This window comes from Camelus ferus, chromosome 6, assembly GCF_009834535.1.
Source record: "Camelus ferus isolate YT-003-E chromosome 6, BCGSAC_Cfer_1.0, whole genome shotgun sequence".
Lineage (NCBI taxonomy): Eukaryota > Metazoa > Chordata > Mammalia > Artiodactyla > Camelidae > Camelus > Camelus ferus.
In genome coordinates this window covers 69,823,982-69,851,212 of record NC_045701.1, presented here as the reverse complement: position 1 = coordinate 69,851,212, position 27,231 = coordinate 69,823,982, and the positions used below count along the sequence as shown (strand labels likewise).

The 27,231-nt window shown below is 46.4% G+C and overlaps 1 protein-coding gene across 6 annotated transcripts; it reads left to right on the top strand.

Moving 5' to 3' along the window:
- The first annotated feature begins 764 nt into the window (after positions 1-764).
- ABCD4 (ATP binding cassette subfamily D member 4) lies at positions 765-15,254 on the top strand. Of its 6 annotated transcripts, none has more exons than XM_032482357.1 (20): positions 774-964; positions 3,088-3,206; positions 3,363-3,490; positions 4,746-4,885; positions 6,108-6,224; positions 6,725-6,850; positions 7,534-7,584; positions 9,052-9,225; positions 9,523-9,574; positions 9,653-9,744; positions 9,919-10,008; positions 10,418-10,480; positions 11,561-11,769; positions 11,920-12,011; positions 12,429-12,465; positions 12,869-12,918; positions 13,369-13,421; positions 13,738-13,814; positions 14,456-14,571; positions 14,747-15,254. In XM_032482357.1, the coding sequence occupies exons 1-20, from the start codon at positions 915-917 to the stop codon at positions 14,813-14,815; spliced, it is 1,905 nt and encodes a 634-aa protein (XP_032338248.1). In that variant the 5' UTR covers positions 774-914; the 3' UTR covers positions 14,816-15,254. The 6 variants fall into 6 exon arrangements, 5 of the variants coding, with proteins under 5 accessions (XP_032338251.1, XP_032338252.1, XP_032338248.1 ...); XM_032482358.1 differs by having other exon boundaries at positions 779-964; positions 9,131-9,225; positions 9,453-9,574; XM_032482360.1 differs by lacking the exon at positions 10,418-10,480 and having other exon boundaries at positions 773-964.
- Positions 15,255-27,231: the final 11,977 nt, after the last annotated feature.

The following is a 27,231-nucleotide window of genomic DNA, read 5'->3' as shown; positions in this document are numbered from 1 at the left end:
GCACGTTTAGAACATAGTCGACACTTAACAAGGATTGAAAGAAGGTGGGAAGGTACATCCAGATTCAAACTTAGAGAATCATGCTGTGAGATCATGCTGCTTGTAATCAGCCAGATGATAGGCATTTCATTCATTTAACAAATATTTAGTAAGCACTTACTACGTACTAGCAATGTTTGAGATACTGAGAACACAGCGATGAGCAAGACATAGTCCTGCTCAATGAAATTTATTCTTATAGAGGAAGACATACAACAAGCAAAGAAACAAGATGATTTCAGACAGTGATAAATATTATGAAGAAAATAAAGGTGTAAAGCAATAGTGAATGATGGGGCAAGGACAGCATATTCTAGGTAGGATGAGCAGCTGACATTTGATCTAATGATGAGAGTGAGTCAGCCATGGAAAGCTCTAAGTTAGGGAGAAGAGCGATCCAGGCAAAGACCCTGAGCCCAAAATAAAGTGGCCATTCAATGAAGACCCAGTGGAGAGGGCCGGGTCATTCGTGCCATGGAAACGTTTGGATTTTATTCTAACTGCAGTCGGAAGCCTGATTTATGTTGTTAAAAGATCACTCTGGCTTCCTTGGGAGAACGTGTGAAACATGGATATTGAGAGTTTAAAACACTTGTCATGAAATACAGCAGTCACATTCTCAGCTACGTCTCGTCAAAGGTGAAACCTCCCAGACCCAGAAGGGGCGCTCTAGGTGCCGGGTCGACAGACTGCACTCGATTTTTTACAGAAGTCGGTGGCTTCTGGGAGCGGCTGCGTCGCCCGGGGCCTTCCTCTCTATCCGTCTGTCTCTGTGGTAGCCGGCGGCCGGGGCTCCGCCCCTCTTCGGCTGGCTGCGAGCCCTTCGGACTCTACCCGGAGCGGACCCCGGGCTGCTGGGCTCCCGCGTCTGTCGGATGTCCCGGGTCATGGCGGTCCGGAGGCCCGCTCCTGGGGCTGGCGCCAGGTGAGCGGGGCGGCTGGGGAGGAGGGCCGGGCCTCGGGGCGTCCTACTCGGGGCCGTGTGGGGAAGGGATTCAGCTGCCTTCCGCCCTTGTCCGCGCCGCCTCAAGAGCCCGGCCCCGGCGAAAGACGAGCTCCCGAAGGGGCCCCACCTCCCCTTAGACTCGAGGCCGCCGGCCCCTGCTCTCTGGGTGTGAGGTCCTGTCCCTCGGATCTGGCTTTTTTCTTTGTTTTGTTTTTTAAAGAATCTCAAGTGCACGGAATCGAGAGGGACATCCTCAGTGCTTGGCCCACTGTGGGCCAGTGCAAGGCCCCTCTTGTGTTTTATTTTATCTTCCTACTTTCGTTCCTTATTCTCAATCCATTTCACTCCCCTTCTCAGTCACCCACAGAAGTTTGCGTATATGTTACCATAAAAAATATACAGTGGTTTTGAATTCGTATAAATGATAATACGCTGTCATTTAAAACAAAACAAAACAAAACAAAACCTTTTTACTCAATATTGTGTTTTTGAGATTATCCTTGCCATAGTAATCTGGTTTTCACTTCTGAGTGCTGCATGGTGCTACCTAAGTGCATTAGACCCCGTTTTACTTACACATTCCCCTAGTGAAGGACACCTAGATTGCTTCCAGTTTTTAACCACTTGTCTCTTTTGTGGATATGTGTGATTTACTTTGGCTTGTCCACCCGAGGGTAGGATGCTCGGGCACATTTAATTCTACTAAATTGTTTCTCTGGAATGGTCACACTCGACTTCCCAACAGATTGCATAAAGTTTCCTGTTTCACCCACCTTATCCCCTTCCAACACTTGGTATTGTTTGGTTTTCTAATATTTATCAATCTAATGAGTGTAAGGTGGTATCCCATTGTGTTAATTTTCATGTGTTAAGCATTTGTGTTTCCTCTTTTCTGAACTGTCTATTTTTATCCTTTTCTGTGGATTTCCTGTCTTCCAGACTTGCAGGAATTCCTTTATGCTCTAGATTGTATTGCCTTGTTTTCCACTCTAAAAATACCTTCTCCACATCTTTTAACTTAATCTGTGGCAATGTGTTGAACAAAAATATTTAATTCTACGTTAAATGTATTTGTTTTCTCCCTTTTTAGTTTCTGGTTTAGGGTCTTATAATTGTGAAAAACCTCTATTTCCCTCAAGATATTCTACATTTTACTAACTAACTAGTGTTACTTTTCACACTTAGATTTTTAGTCCATTTGAAGTTTTTAGAGTTTATTTTTGTAAATAGTTTGAAGTAGTGACCTAAATTTTCCTCCACCATTTTCAATTAATAATAACTTCATTAATAATTAAAAATTAGAGAAGCCATGTACTGTTGTTAAGAGCACAGATTCTCGGAGCCAGGCTGCCTGCGTTCAAACCCTAAGGCTGCCACTTACCAGATGGCTGACAGGGCAACTTCCTTAGCCTCAGTTCCTCATCTGTAAAGTAGGATATAGTCTCCATCTTTTAAGGTTGCAGTGAGTAAATCAATTAATACATGTAGAACATGTGTAGACCTACTGGGCACACAGTATGTGGTGTTGGCACATAATATGTGTTTAATATGTCCATTCTTGTGATATAACCTCCATCATATCTATTGTATCTATCTATTACATCTACCTCTATAAACTATTTGAGTTTTCCTCTATTATGTGCCTGTAAACATAGGTGATTTTTTTGGTTTTGGTCTCTCTGTTTCATTCATCTTTTTGTTCATGTATTAATACCACACATTGTTATTACTCCAGCCCTGTAATAGGATATGTCTTAATAACTTGATGATTTAGGTCTTCCTTCTTCTTTACTGTTTCTCACAATTGCCCTAAGCCATTCATGGACCTTTATATTTCCATATAAAGTTACTCAGAGAACTCCTAGTTTTAAGTGGTGTGTTACACTGACATCGTCGTGCAAGCTCTATTTAAGTCTTCTTTCACAACCTACAATGGAGCTTTGGGTTTTTAGCCTATCATCTTCACTTTTTGTAAACCATTCTTTCTGCATGGCCTGGACTTCCCCCACAGAACAACGCAGATGAACTTGGTAGGTAACTGCTCTCTAAGACTCAGTTGTTTTCTTAGGCTTGTCTCTGCTTCTCCTGCTTCTCTTCTTCAGGCCCAGGTTAGACCTGCAATTTCTCCAGCGGTTCCTGCAGATACAGAAAGTGTTGTTTCCCTCTTGGTCATCACAGAATTCCTTGATATTCCTGACCCTTTTGTGTGTGGCCCTACTGGGTGAGTGGTTGAACGAGGCTAATGGGGGGAGGGCAGCCCTGATGTGGGGTCCTTGTCCTTTGTGGGGTATTGAGAGGGCAAGGACTCAAGAGCACGCCCCCAGTTGTCTTTTATCACCCCTCATCACTGATTCCTGACTCCTCTCCCTCCCCCCAGAACAACTGGTGATCTACCAGGTTGGCTTGATTCCCAGTCAGTACTTTGGGGTCCTAGGAAACAAAGACTTGGATGGGTTTAAGACCCTGACATTCCTGGCTGTCATGCTCATCGTCCTCGAGTCCATGGTAAGGGCTTCTGCCTGTGTCTCTGTTCGTCTCCAGCCTAGAATGGGTGGAATGCCCAGTGGGGCTTGGCCACCAGGAAGCAGGAACCAAGCTGTGGGTGTATATTCCCTCCCTTTTCTGGGAACGTGGGGTCAGAATTCTAGGCAGGGCATTGATCTTGCTGATGGCCCACATGAGACCAATTCCCCAAGTATTTTAAGCTCTTAGGGCTAGACCACAGGGTTCTGATTTAATTCAGCATTAGTGGAAACGATCATTGATCATTGTCCCTTCCATTCACAGAACCCTTGCTTCAGAGAGCTCAGAAAAATTGGGCTCAGCAGCCAGAGCTACTGCTGTCCCGGGTTGGGGGTGGCCGAAGCTGTGACTGACCCTGGCACATGTCACATCTCCCAGCCTTTGCACCTGTTGCTTTCTTGCATAATGGCCTCGTTTCCCCACCCCTTGTTCACTTGCTTTACATCTGCTCACTTTTCATGTTTCCTCCACTGTCATCTCCTTCAAGTCCTCTTCAACTTTCTCTTTCATATTTCCTCCACCAAACTCTCTCCCTTCAAATACTAATACTTTGAGTTTACCTCTGCTCTGACATTCCTTACACCCTTGTGATTGTTTCCTTGCTAGACTGTGAGCTCCTTGTTATTTCCTGTGTGCTTAGCATATAGATGTTCCATAAATGGAATGGTGAGAGTCAGGGCTCTGCTAGGACTCAGCCTAATGTTCTCTGTCAGGCTGCACTACCTGTTTTCTTGAGGAAGCCACATCTCATCACATTTTGACAACTTTTGATGGGTCTTTGGTCAGTAAGCACCTGTGTATATAGAACCCTATTCCAAGTTTTAGGGGACAGAAAAGTAAGACCTTAAGTGGAATAGAAGATATTGTCCCCTATTTGACACAACATTGTAAAATGACTATAACTCAATAAAAAATGTTAATAAAATAAAATAAAATAAAGAAGAAGATGTTGTCCTCTAATCTCCAGAAGCTCATCTGCTCTCAGAGTAAGAGTACAATGTATGGGGGGCAGCTAGAGGGCCTTGCTTTTGGTAAGCTTTTCAGTGTTTGGAGAAGGAATGAACACATGAGTGAATGAGGAATCCCATGGCTTCATGCTTTAGCAGGCCTAAGTGCTGAGTACACAGTCGAGTGGGCTGGGACCCGGTCAACAGGCTTTCCGCCAGCCTGAGCTTGGCTCTGAGACTCACAGGAAGACTTGCATCTCTCCCTTCCCCTTGCCTCCCCCACTGCACAGCTGAAGAGTTTTGACCAGTTCACCTGCAACCTGCTGTATGTGAGCTGGAGGAAGGGCCTCACGGAGCACCTCCACCGCCTCTACTTCCGGGGCCGCGTGTACTACACCCTCAACGTGCTGCAGGACAACATCGATAACCCGTAGGCGCCCCCTCTCGGTCCTTGCTACCCTCTGCATGGTTCTTCCAACTGGCTCAGTCCTGGAGAGTCGCCGTGGCAGACCCCATGAGATCATCTACAGTTACCTACAAATGTTGCTGCCCAGAGCCATGGGCAGGGGTGGGAGGGTGTTCTGCAGAGGACCCTGGAGGGGCTGCAGGTCTGAGGACAGGGAACTAAGAAGAAGAAGCCAAGAGTAGCTCCCTTTTGTCCATTTCATATCCTGGGCTTCCAGCAAAGGCACCGTCTGAAGGAAGTGTCTTTGGTAGAAAAAGCTAGAAAACCAGGTTTCTGGTTTTCAGCAGTAAAAAATTACTGCTCTCTAGGACTCACTCTGAGATTCCAATCCCCATTCTGTCATCTCAGCTCATTAAGCCCCAGGTTCCCTTTCTGTAAAATGAGGATAATAATAGTTCCTGTCTCAAAGGATGTAATGAGGATGAAATGGTACAATTCACGTCCGTGTGCCTGTAATGCACACATACAGTGCCTGGCACATAGCAAGGGGGCTGATGTAAGTTAGCCATTGCTATCTTGCAGGTGAGGAGACTGAGGCCCAGAGAATGCAAGTAACTTGCCCAAGGTCACATCTCTCTGGGAATTGGAGTCATTGTGGCCCTGGTGGTGTGATAGGATGTATGGAGTCTCTCTTCACTCTCACTCCCCACCCTCCCAAGCACTTTGTTGCCTGAGGTAACCTTTCCTCAGCTCAAGCTGAGTTTTGAAGCATAGATTCTTGGGAGACTCTGCTGCTTCTTAACTTCTAGGCCTCTTCTCTGGCTTAACCTGCACAGAGCTTCCACAGCCTAATAGCTGAAATGGGGGCAGGCTCAGGATTGGAAGAGAGAGACTGGAGGAGGGAGATAAATGGGATAGCTTTCCTGATCATTCAGAGACTCAGGTCTTTCTTTGGCTCTGCTCAACTGGCTCAGGACCCTTGGGTGCTGAACCTTTCAGTTGCCACTTTTTCTGAGGGGTAAACTGAAGCACTATAAGAAGCAACTCTCCAGAACCCTGTTTGAAGATGCTAAAGGTTTCACTGCCTCTAGAAAACCAGCCTTTGTCTGGGTCCCATCTTCTCATGGGGTCGTTGCTGGCAACACTGAAAGGCAAGGTCTGAAAACAAGGTAACATGGAACTGTCTTATCTTTCTCAACCCTTGAGCCCAGCTCCCTGGGTCCAGTCACTGTGTCGTTGCCTCCAGGGACCAGCGCATCAGCCAGGACGTGGAACGGTTCTGCCGGCAGCTCAGCAGCATGGCCAGCAAGCTGATCATCTCCCCCTTCACCCTCATCTACTACACCTATCAGTGCTTCCAAAGGTGATGCTTCTCTTGCCAGAGTCCCTTCTCCTCCCCTGCCTGGCAGTTCTGCAAAGTCCCTCACACATTGGGTGGGAGTCAGCTCTCCTAGGTCAGGGTCTAAGAGAGGATAGTCTTAGATGAGGGGGAGGGTATAGCTCAGTGGTAGAGTGCGTGCTTAGCATGCACTAGGTCCTGGGTTCAATCCCCAGTACCTCCATTAAAATAAATAAATAAATAAACCTAATTACCCACCCCCCCAAAAAAAACAGAGGCTAGTCTTCCCTCCTTCCCACCTGTACCCCAAGAAGTCTACCCGGCATGCTTGAGCCCCTGCCCTCCCTTTGATCCTGTGTTGTGTCAAAGTCACAGGGATTCGAGGCCCCCTGACAGCTTAGACAAGGTACCAGAGGTCCCCCAGGGGTCTGAGATAGGACAACGGCTGCACAAAAGGAGGCTGGAGTCAGGGCTGAGGCCTGCGGGAATATGTAGCTTCCCACACTCTCCTCTCTGCCTTTCAGCACAGGCTGGCTTGGTCCTGTGAGCATCTTCGGGTATTTCATCCTGGGAACCATGATGAACAAAATGTTGATGGGTCCCATTGTGGCGAAGCTGATGCAGCAAGAGAAGCTGGAAGGGGATTTCAGGTGTGTCTCCCTTGCTTGAAGTTTCTGGGCTGTGCACAGTGGTTAAGGGACCAGGAGAAAGACTGTCTAAGTTCATATTCCAGTTATACCAGGCACTAGTCACATGCTCTTGGGCGAGGTCTTTAGCTTCTCTAAATATCAGTTTTCCCATCTCAGAAATGGGGATGGTACTGTTACCAAGGGAGAGAATTGTGAGGATTTATAAGATTATACACTGAAGATTTATGAGATTATACAGTGGAGGATTTATGAGATTATACAGTGCTTTGTGAGAAGCACTGAGAACGGTGTCTGGTTGGCCATCATGATCATTATCCCTTGGCCTTCTCACTTGCTTCTGTCCCAGCCACCCTGATTCAGGTCAGCCAGTGGATCCAGTCCTTACTCTGCACTTCTTGGCCCCCTCCTTCAGACCTGGCCCTGGGAGGAGGAGGTGCTATGGTAGGCATGTACCTGTCCTCTTTGGAGAGGGCGAGGGGTGCCCTGTCTGCAGGGTTCCCACCACCCGACCCTGGCCTGGAATCTCCTACCATGTGACAGTCCAGGGTAGGGTTGAGCTGAGGCAGCCACAGTTTCTAGGTGGAGCCAGGCCCCTCTTTGCATGGAGGTCTTGATCAGGACTCTGAAAGGAGAGGGACCAGTCCTGCCTATTGTCAGCACACATTTCCTTGTGGTCTGCCCAGGTTCAAGCACATGCAGATCCGAGTGAATGCTGAGCCTGCTGCCTTTTTCAGGTGAGTCTAGTGGGGATAGTTCCCGTTCTGCCTTGTCAGAGCTGGTTGTGGAGCTGGCGGAGAAGGAAAGATGAATTGTACTAGCCTCCTACCATCACTGAGCCCGGGGGCCAGCCTCCTCACACTTGGCTGTGACCCTCTCCGCATTATCTCTCACTGTCCGTGTCTGCCTTGTCCTGAGGTCCATGGCTTTGCTTCTGAAACGGTCGTTCCTTTTTAGTGGCCTAGCATTGGGCCTAAATTTGTTGTGAGAGTGAAATGATTGAATCTTGCTAATGACTGTAAAGCATTGCTTCTGCCTCTGCTTTTCTGTCTCTAAAATGACTTTCTGCGAGTACCTAATGTCCAAGGCTGATCCTTTGTCTCTGTAGCATGGGAGGGGATGGAGCCTCTCAGATCGGGAGACCTGCTCCCTACAGACACTCCAAGTGGAGCATAGGGATCTCCTGACAGCAGTGTTGTGAAATCCCATTCCTTCCCCACTCCGGGCCAGGGCAGGTCCCTGGGCTCTGCCTCTTGTAAGGACTCTGGACTCAGTGTTTGGACGGGCCCAGGGGTTTGTGTTTAAGGAGTGGCAGTTACTCCTTGGATGACCTGGATCTAATAGCCCTGGGACTTTGCTCTTCTGTCCCTCTCCACTGCGGTTTGCAGCTGCCACCACTTGGAGGCACCAAGAATACCAGGAATCTTTGAGAAGGATTGGTTCTGTGGGGCAGGTAGAGAAGGGTGTGCTAAGTTGTTCTTAGATTCTGCAGCCTTGGCTCATGAAACTCTGGCCTCTGGAGAAAACAGGTTGGTTCCTGGGGCCCTGAGTTTGTTCTTCTGCAGCCTTGCTGTCCTTTTTGATGCAAAATCTGAAATGTTTCCTGTCCTCCCCCCATCTTTTTTACCTGGAGAATTTCTGCCCATCTTGAAGTTCCAAGTCACCTTCTCTGGGTGCTTTCCCAGCCTCCCCTGGGGTCAAGCTTGTTTGCTTCCATAGCCCTGAAGACACTGCTTGCGTAATGCCTTCCGCATTCCAGGGAAAGAATGCAGTGCATCTGCCTGACCCTTGAACTGGTTGCTCCTGAAGGACAGGGACTGTTTTATCCGCCTGTCTCACTGGCTGACCAGCACCGAGCCTGCCACCTAGTGACTGCTCCGTGTATATTTGTTTAATAATATCAGCTATTATTTACCGGGAGCCCCTCATGTGCCTGGCACCTTGAATTCAGGAATTCGCACTCTAACCTATTATGTAGGTATTGTAAGCTCCATTTTATAGATGAGCAAACTGAGACTCAGAGGCTTAAGTAACCTGTCAGTGCTAGTAACTGGCCAGAGCCAGGATTTGAGCCAGATCTGCTCAGTCTAGAATTCCTGTTCTTTCCACAGACAATACCATGTTGAATGGTTGAAGCAATGACTGGCTGCTAGTGCCAAAAGGGTCTGAGGGGAAGATCACTTGGGTGGGCTTGGTCTCTACAGGAGCATGAGGAGGCACGGGGGCCCCCTAGCCGGGCTGAGGCTCTCCAGGCCCCATGGACACCCCAGCCTTTCTCATCAGAGCTGGGCACGTGGAGCACATGAGGACAGACCGCAGGCTGCAGAGACTCCTTCAGACCCAGAGGGAGCTGATATCCAAGGAGCTCTGGCTGTACAGTAGGTGGAGGGAGCCCTGGGAGGCAGGACCCACAGGGTGGGGACAGTCTACTTCCCTCCCTACACCTCCCTCTCCTCTCTGTGCTGATCAGTTTGCCTTTGCCGTGAGGCAACCTCAGGTGAGTGAGGATCTAGGGAACAGCTTGACCCTGCTTGGCTTCCCATTCCCCTCAGAGCACTTAAATGGTTCCGGGGTCTCCTATCCTGGGTCTCTCTGTCTTCCCCAGTCGGCATCAACATGTTTGACTATCTGGGCGGCATCCTGAGTTACGTCGTGATCGCAATCCCCATTTTTAGTGGCGTCTATGGAGACCTGAGCCCCACGGAGCTCAGCAGCCTGGTCAGCAAGGTGAGAACCCCTCCTGGGAACCCACGTGCCAGGGTCTCAGAGTCAAGCCCTGCACTCACTGCCCTCCGTCCTGTCCAGAATGCCTTTGTGTGCCTGTACCTCACCAACTGCTTCACCCGGCTCATCGACCTCTCAACCACACTCTCCGACGTGGCTGGTTACACACACAGGTGAGGCTGCATCTGACCCCTCAGGTCCTGAGCAGAGCATGTGCTACTGGGAGAAGTAGCTGAGTGAAAAAGGAGCAGAAAAAGTCACCATACACTAGTGGGCATGAGAGAGAAAAAGGTGTAACACCTTCACCTGGGCCCCCAGACCCTCCTCAGGTTTCACTTCTTGCCCAGGATCGGGGAGCTTCAGGAGACCCTGCTGGACATGTCCCTGAAATCGAAGGATGATGAGATCCTGGATGAGAGTGAGTGGAACTTGGACAGGTGAGCGCTGGGCTGGCCGTTCAGTGCAGTGGTTGAGATTTCAGGCTGTGGAAACGCCCGACCTGGGTTCACCCAGGAGCCTGGCCCTTTCCTAGCTGGGCAGCAGAGTTGTACAGAGTAAATGAAAGAAATCTCTGTCTTGTGCCAGGTACATTGTAAACGTTCACAGTCAGTGTTGTTGTTCTGGCATCTGTGTTAATTTACGCCAACCCCCAGTTGATGGAAGCAAAGCACACACACTGCCTGGGCCTGAGATAAAACAAGAATCAGAATAGTATCCCTCCTCTGCCTTTGCTCCCTCCTCCTCCCCCTGAGCCCTGCCGCCTGCCCCTTTCCCTGGGGCGTGTCTGCTCTTTGTCCCCCATGCCTCACTCAGACCCAGAGGTATCTTTATTTGTATATTTTGCAGGTTCTGTGATGTTTCTGACCTTTCTGTGCATCAAGGAATTGTTTCCTGTCCTCCTTGTTTTGGGTAAATTAACTGTTCTGTGTCCGAGTTTCTTCATCCCTATTAAGGAGGCATTAATGAAACCTTCCTCTAAAGGTTGTTGTGAAGGTCAGAAATCATTTGTGTAAAGTGTTTGGATGGTGGCCACAGAGTAAGCTTTCAAAAATGCAAACAGGCTGAATTTCAGGGCCTACACTCAACTCTCTTCTTAGGAGCTAATGCCTTAACTGTTGCCCCTATTCACAATTAAAGCTTCATGTACTGTGAGCCCGGAAGTGGGGGTGGGGTGGGGTTATGAGGACTGTAGGAATCCAGAGTTGCTGTTCTGTGGGGCAGATGGGCATCTATGGAAAGCCAGACACTCCAAGAAGTATTAAGTATTTCCACTCCCATTTTTACCAGGAATCACACTGATGCCATGAAAACCCACCAGCGTTAGAATTCAACAGACGCAGCTCTGTACCCTTGAGCAAGTTACTTAGCCTCCTCACTCAGTTTCCTCACCCGCCAAGTGAGGATACTAGCTGTGGTTCGTGGCTGTTAAGGCTGATTAAGATCAGTCATGGGCAGGACTTTGCCCAGCCTGCCACAGAACAGGTGTCCAACTCCATCTCCATTGGCTAAGGCTGCCATAACAAAGCACCACAGACTGGGTAGCTTAAAGAACAGAGGTTTATTTTCCCACAGTTCTGGAGGCTGGAAGTCCAGGATCAAGGTGTCAGCAGGGTTGGTTTCTCCTGAGGCCTTACTCCTTGGCTTGTAGATGGCTGTCTTCTCACGGTGACCTTACGTGGCCTTTTCTCTGTGCTTGTGCACCCCTGGTGTCTCTCCCTCTTCTTAAAAGGACACCAGTCATACTGGATTTGGGCCCTACCCCCAAGGGCCTCATTTTGATGTAATTGCCTCTAAAGACTCTCCAAATGCAGTTCCATTCTAAGGTACTAGGGGTTGGAACTTTAACATATGATTTTGAGGCCATAGTTCAGCCCATAGCAACCCCCCAGTCCAGAGGTGGTGCCCCCCCAAGGAGAAGGACACCCCCCACACCACCGCCAGCAATACTGACCCTACCATCTTCTCCACTTCTCCCTTCTCTGACCCCAGAGGCCCAGGATGGCCAGAAGCAGAGCCAACAGACACTGCTTTTCTCCTTGAGCGGGTCTGCATCTCCGCCCCCTCGTCTAACAAACCCTTAATCAAGGATCTGAGCCTGAAAATCTCCGAGGGGCAGAGCCTGCTTATCACCGGCAACACAGGCACGGGCAAGACCTCTTTGCTCCGGGTTCTGGGCGGCCTCTGGGCAAGCACACGAGGTGAGAACCAGCCTTCCCTGCCTCTGAGCCAGCCTTGTCCTATGAGGGTATGTGTGTAAGAATCAAGCCTTTTTTGGTGGGGAAAGGGAGTTAAGGGGCAGTTACCTTTTCTTGGAGATCTCAAAATAGAGTTTTCTCTGAGTTCGGCAGGCTCAGTGCAGATACTGACAGACTTTGGACCACATGGGGTGCTGTTCCTGCCACAAAAGCCCTTCTTCACTGACGGGACCCTTCGAGAACAGGTCAGCCCAGGGCCCACTCCTCCCACCCCACTGGGACTCCTGGTGGTATGCTAGGTCTCGGCCTAGAGAGTCGTGGGACAGCAGGCAGGGTATAAATTGGCGCGTGCCCAGGAACTCCCTGGCTCTAAGGACGTTTTCTTCATATCTATGGATCAGGCCATGTACTCAGAGCAACTCTTGGGGGCAGGTTAACCTTTGGGGGCCAAAAGCCAAATATCACACACGTTTGCTGAGCACCAGCTTGGGTCCTGGGGGCTCTGCCCTGCTGTCTGCCAGCCCAGCCTCTCCCACCAGACCCTCAGCCAGGGTGCTGCTTACTCTCCTCGGACAGTTCCTGGGACTGTTTCTGAGGGAGGGTGTGCAGCCCCACCTCTCCTTGGCCCTTGTCCTAGGTCCGTGTGATTTTTGTTTTATCAGGTGATATATCCCTTGAAGGAGATCTACCCGGATTCAGGTGAGCTGGGCCTCCTCGGAGCATATCCTCCTGTCCCATTGTCCCTTCTCTGCTTGACTGTGGCCTCACCTGTGCCTTTTGGGAGGGGCCCCAGCCAGGCTGCTGGTTTCAGGTTGGATCTCCTTCTCCTCCTTTGTTTTCTATTTTGGGGTCTGTACGCTGACCTCATCTTGTTCTGTCTTCCCCTCCTAGAAGAGAGAGGACCCCCCCCCCATTGGAGGAAAGGAAGGGATTACTTCCTTCACCTGACCTTTGTCTTGTTTATTAATGCCGTAACCTGTCACTTCAGAGCCTTGGCCCACATTCTGGGGCCCCCACCCCTGCCCTTCTGCTATGATATGCCCCATTTATTGTGGCTACCCAGAGGAGCTGACTTCTTGAAGAAGGTTTCTGTGTTTTGTAGGTTCTACAGATGATGAAAGGATCATGAGGTTCTTGGAGTTGGCAGGCCTGGTAAGTGAGGGCAGGGACCCTAAGGTCCAAGCTCACCTGGTAGCACAGACCGCAGGTGCTGGGCCACAGAGCCAGCTCTACTGTCCCTGGCCCAGGCCTGGAAGTATGAACCTGGGGTGGGGGAGTGGGCGTGTAAAGTAGCAGTGGAAGCTATCGGCCAGGTACAGGTAACAAGCAGTGTCCACTATCTAGCAAATTTTAAAACAATAATAAAACTATGTTAGCCTGCTTTTTATTGTCACCACATTCCAGCAAATCTTAACAGTGTAATCAATGGACTGCTCCTCTCTGCTTGGGGCAGATTGCTCCCCCAGCCCCCACTGTGTACACCACCGGGGGTAGATCTGTCTTGGGTGTGCGTGGTGGGACTGAGGAGGTGCCTCAGGATGGCAGAAAACGGATGGAGGATGGACCCTTTCACGGACATTGTTCCCTCTGGATGTGTTACAGTCCACCTTGGTGGCCAGGACAGAGGGTCTGGACCAGCAGGTTGATTGGAACTGGTAAGAAGGAGGTCGGGGTGCTCTAGAGCCAGCTTCCCCAAAGACGGTGGGTTCCAAGGGCCCAGTCAAGGGACAGAATGCCTCCTGACACCAAATTCCAGGGTTTGCTTGTCCATCAGGGGCATGGTTCTTGTCCTTGGGTGCAGAGTTTTGGCCTTGCCTTGTGTGGGCAGCAGGGCTGTGGTGGAAAGGGGAGTGACGTCCATCCTGGGGCAGCCTGTCTGCAGTGAGACCCTCTTCCTGCCCAGACCTATTGTGTGCAAAAGCCAAGCTATATCCTCCTTCCTCCAGAAGGCCTCTCGCTCCCTTTCCTCAGGTATGATGTTCTGTCCCCGGGAGAGATGCAGAGGCTCTCCTTTGCCCGGCTCTTCTACCTGCAGCCAAAGTATGCAGGTGAGGTTCACCCTGTAGGTGCATGTTCCAGCCAGGTACTGTGCGTGCTCACTGGTGTAGCAGCGTGTGTATACCTGGGGAGGCATTTGTACGGGGAGGAGAGCATACCTGTGCATGGCTGGGCATCTCTGTCCATGCAGGAGTGGACGGCAGGGCTCTGCCCACGAGGCAGCGGTGCTTGGCATCCTCAGATAAATGTTAAACTGCTGATTCTTAAGCCAGTGCAGCAGCTGGAGCCAGCCTTGAGAGGGCTTCTGATTTTATGTTCCTCAGGCTCTGCCATCCGTGAGTGGCCATTCCTCCCAACTATGCCTGGCAGAGGGTGGCAGGTGTGGACTTTTCCAAGAACTGACATCCTTGGGGGAACTAGGATTCCCTGGCTTGAGTGATCCTAGGCAGTGGTTGGTGCTTATCTCTAGAAAGCTGAGGGATTTTGTCCTGCCACTGGCTGAAGGCTTCCCAGACAAAGCCTTATCCTCCGTGCCTTTGGCCCATGCTTTCCCTAAGGCAGGGCTCCTGTAAGCCAGAGCAGCTTTCAGCACCCCCCCCAGGTCCCAACTGGAGGTGGCTGTGGGTTGGGGAGAAGCAGAGGTGGGTCTGGAACAGGACTCCCATCTCTTCCCACTGGGTTCTGCCCTCAGTGCTTGATGAAGCCACCAGTGCCCTGACTGAGGAGGTGGAGAGCGAGCTCTACCGCGTCGGCCAGCAGCTGGGCATGACATTTGTCAGCGTGGGGCATCGGCGCAGCCTTGAGAAGGTACCCGTGCCCATGGGATGGCTTCAGGAGGAGGAAGAACCCAAAGGCTAGGCCTGGCCAAGGCCAGAAGCCCCTCAAAACAGGGAATGGGGGTGGGAGAGAGGGCAGGGATCTTTGACCTCCTATTGTCACAGCCCGGGCAGCCTGATTTCTGTGTGGTGATGGTCTCTTGTAGTTTCACTCCTTGGTTCTGAAACTCTGTGGAGAAGGAAGGTGGGAGCTGACCAGAATCAAAATGGAATGAAGCCAAGGATGTGGCTGGCCACCAGAAGGAGAGCCAAGCTCTTGGAGGTTGAGTCCCCAGGAGAGACCAGGAGGGCTGATGGGGTGAGGAATGAGGCCCAGGTTTGCATCATGGGTCCTGTGTGGGGAGCTCTGGCAGCAGTGGGCTCAGCCCACATGCAACCTTCGTGGGACACAGTCCTGCCAGGGCTCCTCCTGCTGCTTCAGCCAGAGCTTTGCACACTTGAAATGCTGATTACACTAAAGAAAAACCTGAAAGTATGGGAGCTACAAGAAATGAAGGGTCAAAATGGAGACAGTATTGGACTTGGAGTCAAGAGACCCAGAAATCTTTTAGATCAGTTCAGTTTTGCAACCGTAGGTTTTTAACTTTAATCGATTGTTTAAATTTTATAACTTTTTGAAAAAGAAAAGATAAACTTTTTTTAAAAAACTTGAAACCTTCCCTCTTTCTCTTTCTTCTCCATCACAAGGTGATCTTTTTAATTGGCTCTCTGACTTATACTTGAGAGCCTGAGGGGAGGGAGCAGCACTCTCCACTGTGCTGGAACCTTCTGCCCAGGGTTCTTCACTTCACTTGCGTTTCCCCACTTCACAATTGCCAGTTGTCCCTGAGCCATTGACCTTGAGGGCCCTTCTGTTTTTCTTTATTAGCCCAGATGAAAATAATTCCCTTTCTCATCAGTCAGCTAAATAAAATAAGTTGATTTTTTTTTAATAATCTATATTAGGGAAAAACAAGTTCAGCAGACAAAACTCCAGAATCACAAAAGCATTAGATGGAAAGTTATAGAGCCTGTAGCCCTTAATCCAGAACAATGTTCCCTAAAGTTCAATTGTCAGGCATCACCTTCATGATTTTTGCCAGATCCCCGTACTTGTACTGTTAGTTACTTAGTATTTTTAAGTTAATTCATTTCTTTACTTTAAATGCATTTTTAAAGGAAAGTTTACACTTAATATAAGTAGAAAGTAACTGCACAAAAGAATATTAACAGCATTATGAAATAGTAGCACGATCGATACCTTGCCTGCAAAGACTGAGCCTGAGGCTTGCTCTCCTGTTAAGGGATGTTACAGAGGAGTTAGACATGCTAGCACCCAACCAAGAATCTTCCCCGTAGTAGATTTGGAGAGCTGGAATGGGAACCAGAAAGGAAATGATTTTCTCTATAAGACAAGGTTATTTAATGCCTATTGGTACCGCTGAAAATGATCACAGATGTGGGGGGGTGGGAGTCCCTGGGTGACTGAAGTCTTCCGCCCTCCCTCCATGGCTTGGCTGGCATGGAGGCCTCGAGCCTGTTCTTAGCTCTGCTGAGTAGGGGTGCTAAAGCAGCATGTCCAGGCGCCGAGCTGAGAGAACTCTAGTGGGCACCCAACTAGGTTGAATGGCATGTGCAGTCCCCAGAGAAGCCTCCCTAGGGACCTACAGGATGTCAGCATTTGGAAGGCCTGTGGCAGCCCTTCTCATGGGGCTTAAACAGACTGTCAGGGTTGTCATCTGCTTCAGAAACCTTCCCATACTTGAATCTACCCAACCATATCCTGCCAAGAGGTCTTCTGGCCTCTGTTCAGACACCTCTAGCCATCAGGACCGCCCATCCTCAGACCTCTCTAACTGAAGAAAGCTCTTCCTTAGGCTAAGGGGATATCTGTCTTCCTGAGGATCCCCCTGACTCCCACTCCTTGGGGGTATTTTAAATTGTGGGGTTCGGGTGTGGAAGGACTCCCTCTCTGGTTTAATTTCTGTCCTTTTGTCAATATAGCTGAAGCTCCCTGAGCCTTTTTGGTGACTGCATTGCCTCACTGATTTGCTTCATCCTTACAAGCTCCTTCATCTCCGAAACCTTTTTCACAATTGCATCTGCTGACAATTAATTTAGAGACCAAGTTAGTTCCTAACTCAGGGTCTTTGCATTTGCTATTTCCTCTGCCTTGAACTTGTTCCCAGTGCTGTTTCTCTTCTTAGTACTCAAATACTCAGCATTCTTCCTTGCAGAAACTCTGCCAAAAGAAAGCTGTTCTTAGAGGGAAGGTATACCCTTATCCTTCACTCATCTCAGAGATGAAGGCTACTGAGAGTTTCAAGTGAATGGATACAAACCTGCGTGAGGAAAAGTCAGGTTGTGTGTCCTTAGTATATGATAAGGACAACAATGTTTATTTTAAATATTTTTAAATCAGCCAGGCAAATAAGTTCCTAAACTTAAGTCTCATTCTGCCACCCAGGGATCTATACAGACCCACATAGATGATACATAGAAATGCTTTCTTTATGTCCACCTCATCACTCTTCTGAGGAGTCCTGGGGCTGTGGAACAGGGCAGAAAAGCAATTTTTTGTCATCTCCATCAAGTGTCAGCTTACCATATCTACTTGTAGCACCCCAGTCATTTAGGGGTGGGAGGCAACAAACTAGTCTCTGTTCTGCCCCAGTCTGCAGGGAGCTGTGCTGTGTTCTACATCCAGGACAGAACTGGACCAGTCTCCTAGGGAGCCAGGGAAGAGCAATGCCAGCTGCCCTCCGTAAAGACTGGCTTCCCAGAAACATTGTCTCATTGCCAAGAACTCCTGACATCTTATCTAGGTGTTAGGATGATGGGTGGCCCTGGGCTAAATCCTGGGTCAGGGAGGAACCCCTGGAGACAGGGAGTTGTCAGGAGAACCGGTGTCTGGAGAACAAGACAGCTGAAAGGGAGCCCAGGACTGGGAGGCGGCAGTGACCATCCTCCCAGGAGGTAGGGTGAAGTGTGGACAGGCATCAAACAGGGGACATGTGCTGGGGGGCACTGGTCTCAAGCCTTGGCAGGGTCAGGCTAGACAGCGGGCCAGCAGATTTGCCTGTCTGTAGGTAGTTAAGAGTTCTGAGGGTCAGATACCTCTGGGGGAGGTTTCCTTGGGAAAGTCCAAAGACAGGGCAGAGACCTTTACCTAGCATGAAATCATCCCTGCCCCCAGGCCCAGAACTGCCAGACCACATGGGTGAAGAGGGGAACAAGAGCAAGTCCCAGAGTCAAACTGAGGAAGAGATTTGTGGCTTGTGCAGAGCTTACATGCTTAAGGGAAGCCAATCTCCTGCCACATTTTTCAAAGAATCCTGTGAAGAAGATGCTTCCTTTCCTTTCTTTTTTACCCAAGGTTGAGTCTGAGCCTCAGGACCTGAAATGACTTACTTAGGAATCTCAAGTTCAAAGCAGAACTCCTGAGCCCCTGGTCCACCCCCACCTGCTGCATTCACCTTGCCCATCTCAGGGAATGGCATTTCCACTGTCCACCATGAGTTCAGGCCAGAGACCTGAGACCCTCAGGACCTCCATTCCCCATTCAATCTACCACTACATCCCACGGGTTCTGCTTCCAAAATACATCTGAAGTCCACCCCTACCCTCCTTTGAGGCCACCACCAAGCCCACCTGGACAACTGTGGCAGCCTCGTCCCTGGTCTCTGTGCTTCTCCCATCCCCTACATCCTTTGCAAAGCAGCCTGAAGGACCTTAAAAATGCAGGTTAGCTGTTCACTGCACTAAAGTCCAAAATACTGGGCCTGCCAGGCTGCATCCACATCCCTCTCCTCAAGCCCACTGATCTTCTCCGCCTTCAGGGATGGACCAGGTTGGTCTTGCTGAGAGCCTTGTTCCTCATGTATTCTTGGAAGCACACAAACTACCAAAACTGTCTAAAAGAGAAACAGAAAATCTGAGTAGATCTATAACACGTGTTTGAATCAGTAATCAAAAACCTCCCAACCAATGATCTCAGTATTATTGGCTTCACTAGTGAGTTCTACCAAACATTTAAAAAATATTTCACATCAATCCTTCTCAAAATATTCCAGAAAATAGAAGCAGAGGAGCACTTCCTAACTCATTCTATTAGGTTAGCATCACACTGCTCCCAAAGCCATATAAAGACATTACAAGAAAACTGCAGGCAGATAGCCTTTACGAATACAGATGTAAAGATTCTCAGCAGAATACTAATGAACAGAATCTAGCAGTATATTGAAAAGATAATACATCATAATCAAGTGAGATTTGGCCCAGGAATGCAAGGGTAGCTCAACATAAGAAAATCCTTCAATGTAATAAACTTTTGTAGAATGAAGGGGAAAAACCACATGATCATCTCAATGCAGAAAAAGCATTTGACAAAATCCAACCTCCTTTCATGATAAAAGCACTCAATAAACTAAGACTAGAAGGAAAGGACATCTCCTCAATGCGATAAAAGACATATTAAAACCCTACAGCTAATATACTCAGTGGTGAAAGACAAAGCTTTCCTGCTAATCAGAAACAAGATGAGGATGCCCACTTCTACCATTTTTATTCAACATTGTACCGGAAGTTCTGGCCAGAGCAGTTAGTCTAGAAAAAGAAAGAAAAGGCATCAAAATTGGAAAAGAAGAAGTAAAACTATTAGCAGGTGACGTGATCATATCTAGAAAATCCTAAAGAAAAAAGGAACAAAATATAACAAAGTCAACAAAGTTGCAGGATACATATGCAAAAATGAGTTGTATTTCTATACAATGACAATGGGCAAAGTGAAAAGGAATCAAGAAAATAATTCTATTTACAATAACATCAGAAAAAATAAAATGCATCAAGGAAATGCAGGACTTGTACTCTGAAAATACAAAACATTACTGAAGGAAATTAAAGAAGACCTAAATAAATGGAAAGATCCCATATTTATGGATTGGAAAACTTAATGTTGACAAAATGGCAATATTTCCTAAAGCGATCTACAGATTAAATGCAATTCCAATGGTGTGTGTGTGTGTGTGTGTGCGCGCGCGCGCACGCAAGAATGGAGAAGCTAATCGTAAAATTCGTATGGAATTGCAAAGGATCACAAATAGGCAAAATCTTGAAAAAGAAGAACAAAGGTGAAGGACTCTCACTTCCAGATTTCAAATTTTACTTCAAAGTTTCAATAATCAAAACAGTTTAGTACTAGCATAAAGATCTATGGAATAGAATTGAGAGTCAAAAAATAAACCCATACGTCTATGGTCAAATAATTTTTGTCAGTGGTGCCAGGACCATTCAATTGGGATAAATAGTCTCTTCAGCAAATGGACCCTTACCTCACACACCAGATACAAAAATTAACTCAAAAGTGAGTGGAAGAAGTAAATTTAAGAGCGAAACTAAACAACTCTTAGAAGAAAACATAAGACAGATCTTAAATTTGGCAATGGTTTCTTAAATATGATGCCAAAAGCACAAGCAACAAAAGAAAAATAGATATGTTGGACTTCATCAAAATTAGACCTTTTTTGCATTAAAGGACACTGTCAAGGGAGTTAGAGCAAAATAGTGAAGTAGGCAGCTCCAAACACCCACCCCACCCAAGAAACATTGAAAGACAAACAGAAACTGTCAGAACCAACTTCATCCAAACTGGAAAACAGTCATAGATTTACAGCAACCAAGCAAACACTGCATCAAGACAACAAAATGGTGGGAAAGCTGTGTGGTATTTTTCTTGCCCTTACCTCATCTCCTCCCTAGCTTGGTGGCAGTCTTTACAAAGGCAGCGCATGTTCCTAGAGTGGTTCCAGAGAAATCAGAACCGACCTTATGCATAAATTATTGTTTGTTCTAATCTGTCAGAGGCTAGAAAGACTGACACGGGTGCTCTTTGTTTTGCCTGACTCAGAACTCACTCAGGGCAGGAAAGTAGCAAGCATTTCTTACAAACTTTGTAAAGTGAACAAAAATCTATAGCCACCTGAAGCAAAGATTATGGTTAAGACTTGCAACAGACCACCTAAAGCCTGGTAAGAAATGCTGGGGAGTTTCCCTGGGAAATTGGGGTATTCTAAAGTGACCCTGTGTACTAGGGAATTTAGAAAGTTACATACATGGCCAGGACAGGGTGTATGTTTAGAAAAGACCTGAGAAAACCCTAAGCTTTCACCTCTGTCAGGTCTCTAAGCTCGGTCCAAGCAGGAAGTAAAGGCTAAGGCAGAGTTAGAAACTGGCTGGCTAAGTGTTAGCAGAGTGCCTGGCATAGAGCCAGTTGAAAGACTGGATAAGATGAGGTGTTTGTTTTTAGTTCCTAGTATTCAAGGAAATCTCTCTGAAAATACTAATTGAACAGAGACTTCAAACAAGCACACATAGCAAGGATGACAGTCTTTACAAAAATAGTTTGGGAAAGGTATCAAACAGATGACTGCAGTCTTCAATAATCAAAAATAGCAAACTCTGGGGAAGGGGGAGAAACTGATTTCCAGAGTTGTCGTATTTTAATAGTCAAATGTTCAGTTTTCAATTAAAAAAAAGACAAAGTACTAGGATTATGGTCCATTCAAAGGGGAAAAAATCGACAGAAACCATCCTGAGAAAGCCCATACGTTGGACTTACTAGACAAAGGCTTTAAACCCACTGTCTTAAATATGCTCAGATACCTAAAGGAAAGGAGCTGATTCTAGACCTGGCTCTGATGCTAGAGCTGGCAGCTAGCTCTGGACCTGGCACTAGCTCTAGATCTGTAACTGGCACTGGTGCCGGAGCTGGAGCTACAGCTGGTTGTAGCCCAGGGTTAGCGCTGGTCCAGGAACTGACTGTACCTCTGAAGCTAGCAGTAGCCCTGTAGCTGGCTCTAGCTCTAGCTCTGGTGTTAGAGCTGGGGCTGGAGTTGGCACTAGCTCTGGACTTGCCCATAGTGCTCTCATTGTCTCTGGCTGTGGAGCTTGTGGTAGAGCTAGGGCTTGTACTCGCCCTAGCTCTGGAGCTGGCTCTAGTCCTAGAGCCGGTTCTAACTCTGGCTCTGGTGCTAGAGATGCACCAGCTCTGAAGCTGGCACTCAATATGTCTTTCACTTGAGGGAAGGTGCTAGAGCTAATGCAGGATCTAGCTCTCGCTCTGGAGCTGGCACTAGCTCTACCTCTAGAGCTGGTGCTGGAGTAGGTACCAGAGTTGGTTCTAGCTCTGGAACTGGGACTGATGCTAGGGCTGGTACTGGAGCTGGTGCAGGTTTTGAAGCTGGCATTGGAGCTGACTCTAGCTCTGGAGGTGGCACTGGAGCTGGAGCCAGCTCTAACTCTAGAGCTGGCACCAAATTTGAATGTAGCTCTGGAGCTGGTACTGGAGCTGGCTCTGGAGAAATTGGGCACCGCACTCCAGGTCCAAGCTGAATGTATTGAGATGATGCACAGAGGCCACCAGCTGCTTCAGGCAGGAAGATTCTGGAGGCTGAAACGAGTCCTCTGAGTACATTCCAGCCAGGTGCCCAAGATGGAGGAGACAGCACTGGGGTAGGAGGCAGGCAGCAGAGTCAGAGCCCTGGCCTTTCCTCCCACACTGCTCCTGTGGCACCTCTGCAGGGAGTTGAGCTCCTATACCTGGCCCTGCCCTTCCAAAGACCTGCCCCATCCCATCCCGAACCCTGCTCCAGCTACTCTGGCAGTAGCAGGCTTGGTCATCAAGCAGAGGGCTGGCAAAGAGCCTCAGTTATAGCGTGCTCTTAATAACTGTCTGACCAATTCTCCCCTTCTTCAGGAAAGCCTGACATAATTGTCTTCCCTGGCCCCCCTGCCCACTAGCATGTAAATTCCATGAGGGCAGGGAGGGGTTGTGTCTGCACTGTTCATTACACAGAGCTGGCACATAGTAGGTGCTCCATAAATATCCGATGGATGAGGGAGTCTGTCCTCCCACCTCAGTCTTCCCAGGGCACTCGTGGCACCTCAATCTGTAGCTTGTGCACTGAGGTGCTGCCTTACTCTCTGCATAACCCATGTGGTCACGTCTTCCCAATGACACTGCATACCTGAAGGGCAAGGGTGCAGCCTGCCCTAGGCCCACGTGTAGCTGGGCATGCATGAGTGAAGTTCGAGGCAGATTCTACTTGTAAGCAGGTGGCCCACCCCACCTCCTGTTCTGGGACCGACTCCCCTGCCCACTGTGAAGGGGGTAGGGGGACAAGCAGAGCTGGGAAGGGACTATGGTGAGTCAGATATTTCCTCATGATTAGATTCAGGTTATACAACCTAATCATGAGGAAATAACGGACAAACAAAAGAAGGTTTAGGAATCCTTATTTGTGGTCTTGGCTTCCTCTCAGTGGGTCTTACATATGCTTTAAAAAAACATCAGGTTAATTAATGTTAATTAGGTTGATTAACAGGAAGAAAAAAAGCTGAGGGGAAAGTCAAGATGGAAATTTTCCCAGCAAGATGGAAATTTTAAAGGGACCCATCCCAACAGGATAGATATCTTTAGATGGTTCTTAAGAAATGGATTTAAAAAACAGACGTTAATGGCTTACCCCTGCCTGGTATTGTAAAACAGGGTGTGTAAATCCACTCTTCAGGCAATATTAAATATACTGTAAGAAACCAATAAGGTTACTTGAGCCCACACAATATGAAATAAAAACTGGGAGCTAATATTCAGGTGCTAATAAAAACAATAATAGAGATTTTTTTTGCTCTGAGTTTAAGTTGTACCCTCAGAAAGAAGGGCTTTGTTAAATGCCTTGTGCAGACTTTTGAAAGCATTATAAATTGACCCCTAACATTCTAGAGCATAGAACTCTTGATTTTCAGTTTAGTTGGAAATCTCACGGATATTTGAAAAAAAAAAAAAAGTGAATTAAAAGAAAATGTAGTTGGGCAAATCCATCTTTTAATATCATTTAAGGACATACCAGTTCTTCGGGGAATTAAAAGCAACTGTTTTTGTCTTGCAAATCTCTACAAATTAGAATTTAGGAGATTACAAATTAGAAATACAGCCCACGATGACCTGAGACTGAGCCTAGTTAGTTCTATCCCGGAGAACCTTAAACCAAAGGAGGGGAATTAAAGGCCTTTTTAAACTCAAACCACCAGAAGGGCTCCCTCACCCAAAATCTAATTCATAGTCTCCTTAAGGATTTATCAAGGACAAATACAAATCTTAAGTCTTTTCCACAAATAGTAAAGCTTTAGTCATCTGAGCAAATCCATTTAACTTATTCCAACTGTTATCCATAAACTGGTAAGTTTATATTGTAATAAACTGATTCATAACCAAGTTTTAAAGTAGAGCTATGAAATCTCTATTTCTGTTTGTATGTGTATGTGTACATTATGTATGTGGTACATCTATACCTCCAGAAGCATCATGAAAATTAAATTACAAAAGAGCTCTATCTAACTGACTTAAAAGCAAGTGCTTTCAAATTAAATATTTCTAAATATAAAGGAGACTGCCAGAATTAATTTTAGGTTCACATCGTTACCGGAAGTTCTTGTCTCGTGCAAGAGAAAATTCAAGAGTGAGGCATAGTATAGTGAAGGTAAGTTTATTTAGAGAGGGACACACTCCATAGACTGTCTGGAGAGACAGACACTCCACAGACTCAGAAGGCAAGAGGGAGCGCAACCATGAGGTGAGGTTTTGTTAGTTTTTATGGGCTGAGTAATTTAATATGCTAACAAGTAAGAGGATTATTCCAACTTTGATGGCGGGGCGGGGGGTGGGCGCGCGCCGGGATTTCCAGGAATTGGGCCCCCCGCCCACCTTTTGGCCTTTTACAGTCAGCCTAGGAACTGTCATGGTGCCTGTGGGTGTACCATGGGGCTGAAAGTCTACTGGAAGTCAAAGTTTCTGCCATCTTGGTTCTAACAAGTTTGTCCTTGTCCTCAATTGCTGTATCAGTCCTTCAAGGCTGTGCCCTGCCCCCTTTCCCTCCTGTCTCAACACAATCTGGGAAATATTCAGTATTAAATTAATAACTTGATATTAAAGTTAGGTTAGGCTTATTTATTTAATTGGTGTGGATATGTCTGGAGTCATCAACATTGAGTATGGTACCCTTATTGTACCTAGGTTTATTGAAAGTCGATAAATTCCTGTTATTTCTGTTGCAGAGTTTGTCAGCAAGAAAAATTAACTTGGTGCGATGATATTTTCATAAGTTATAAAATAAAGGTAAATGAAATAAGAATTTTCAGGTGAATTCTTTAGGAATAATTATGTTTTGAGTATGTCTATCTAAAATAGTTTCTCCAGATTTTTGGTAACTTGAAACCTGTGAGTTTTGCTAAGTTAAGTTAAATTATGGAATTCATTGAATATCCACATCATTTCAAATAGGATAAAGTACTGGAATGTTGACTGCTAAACAAGTCTAACTTTACCTACTTTTGTCTTCTTATGAGAGGAAAACTAAAGATGTTTGGGTTTATTAGACACATGTCTTGTACCACATTGAGGAAAGAAATTATGCTATGAGAAGATGTGTTTCTAGAGGTTACAGAATGTTCCTAAATTTGCCAATCAGGAAATGCTGGTATGACAAACAGTTCCCAATTACTTCCTTCTCAGTTTTCCCTAGAGATTAAGGTTTTTAAGGGTTAAAATTGTGATATATGTAATTAAAGCTACTGGGATAATAAGGGGACACATTTCAGTATACAAGGAAAGTAGGATATGTGTTTTCAGCAAAAGAACGGTATGAGGAATGGAAATGCATTTTGTTAAGGGGAAAGAAAGTGATTTTGTCTCAAAGCTGGTTATTTCTAAATAGGAAAGAAAAATAAGGGATAAAAATAATACAGATATGGAAAGCTGTGGACAGTATGTAAAAAGAGACCCCTGAGAAAAGAGTTTTGTGCATCATCAGGCTGGGATTGGATTCAATTTTATTAGGTAAATGAATTTTGTTATTGAGGGTGGGCTGGTAGAGGAATGGAGTTGGGTTTTCTCAGTGCTAAGAGAACAAAGTTTTCTTGGAATGTTGAGCCACTTTTGATAACAGATTGTGAATTTCTTTGTCTTCTAAATTATCTGTATCTGCCTTAAAAATCTTTTACTGTCATTTTGGTTGAATGAGTGAGTATTGTTTCACAGTGGCCGAGGATCCTAATTGACCAAGTATTTTAAAACCTTTTGAGTGGGGGAGGGTATAGCTCACTGGCAGAGTTCCCACTTAGCATGCATGAAGTCCTGGATTCAATCCCCAGGACCTCTATTAAAATAAGTAAATAAGCCTAATTACGCCCCCCCATAAATAACAAATATTTTAAAATTTTAAAAATAAATTTTTAAAATGTGAAAACTTTTGATATCTTTGATAAGCTTCCCCAAGTCAAATGCTAAATGAAATTTGTTTGATTTCTTGCTAACTTGGGATGCTTCAAAGGGCCCCCGAAACATTCTGAAGAGAAACATTAAGTTTATTAGGCTTATTTGTTATGTTAAATTACATGGGAAACATTGTCAAATAAGTGACTGTAACCTTCTTAGGTTATATGGTATGGGTAAATGTCATTAATATAGACATTTCCAAAATTTATATAGGATTCCTAAAAATCTAATATGTCCTGCTTTAATGTTATCAGTCATAATTCTAGTTATCTTAAAATGTTGTGTATCACAGAAATATCCAAGTTTCTTGTCAATTGCACTATAATCAGATCTTTAACCATGACATGTTAAGTCTTTTGTCATTTATAGACAGTCGTTTTACTCTGATGCTTTTTAAAACAAAGATCTTAAAGATTCATAAAAAGGACTTTTTAACAAACGTAAGCGTCTAATGCCTTTTAGATCATACCACTGAGCTGAGCTGAGTAAGAGATTACAAAACTCTAATGGAAAGCCTTATGACTTCATCCAAATTAACAGGGATCAGTTACATGGGACTGAATTATAAATATGATTTATAATTTTATGACTTTTTTCTAAAATATACTAGCTTTTAATTTTGCTTTTCAGAAAACCTTTCCTCTTACACAAGCTATGACCTACAAGTCGATAACATATGCCTTTGTGAACAAAGATGAAACATTCGTCTTTTTTTTCTACCTGATCCAGCCAGAATTTGGCTTCTCCAGCTGGCTGCCGCATGGACTTGATGGCCTATTGAGGCCAGATTACAATTAGTCACGCTAATTATTGTTTAAATGTGTTATCTCGTTGTTTTCAAATTATCTACGCCTTGTGCCTCCCTCTGCTGTATTATGACTTTATTAATGATACTAGCTGTGTTACTTATATCCAGTCCATTTTATAAGATTATTGTCTCTTACGTTACCCAATGTGTAACCAGGCCTCTGGCAAAATTAATGATGGCTAAATGTCTTGAGGCAATTGATCACTTATGTAACTCTACATAGACTAATTGTAACAGTGCAGCTCTAGGTACAGAAAGTAGCGGCAAGGGAAAAACATTTTCCGGATTATAATAGACTAGAAAAACAGGTGATCCAGAGAATTTTAGATTATCAACAGGACCTAATCCCAAAATTAACACATTGAGTGGCCTGTGAACAGAATCCTCACCTGATCTAGGAATGAACCTTTCTTGACCCATGGGACAAACTGGTCATGAAATGCCTCCCAAACCTTGATTGAATTTATGACTAAGAGGAGGCACCGTGGACAAAGAATGTTGCCTGCGATTTCAGT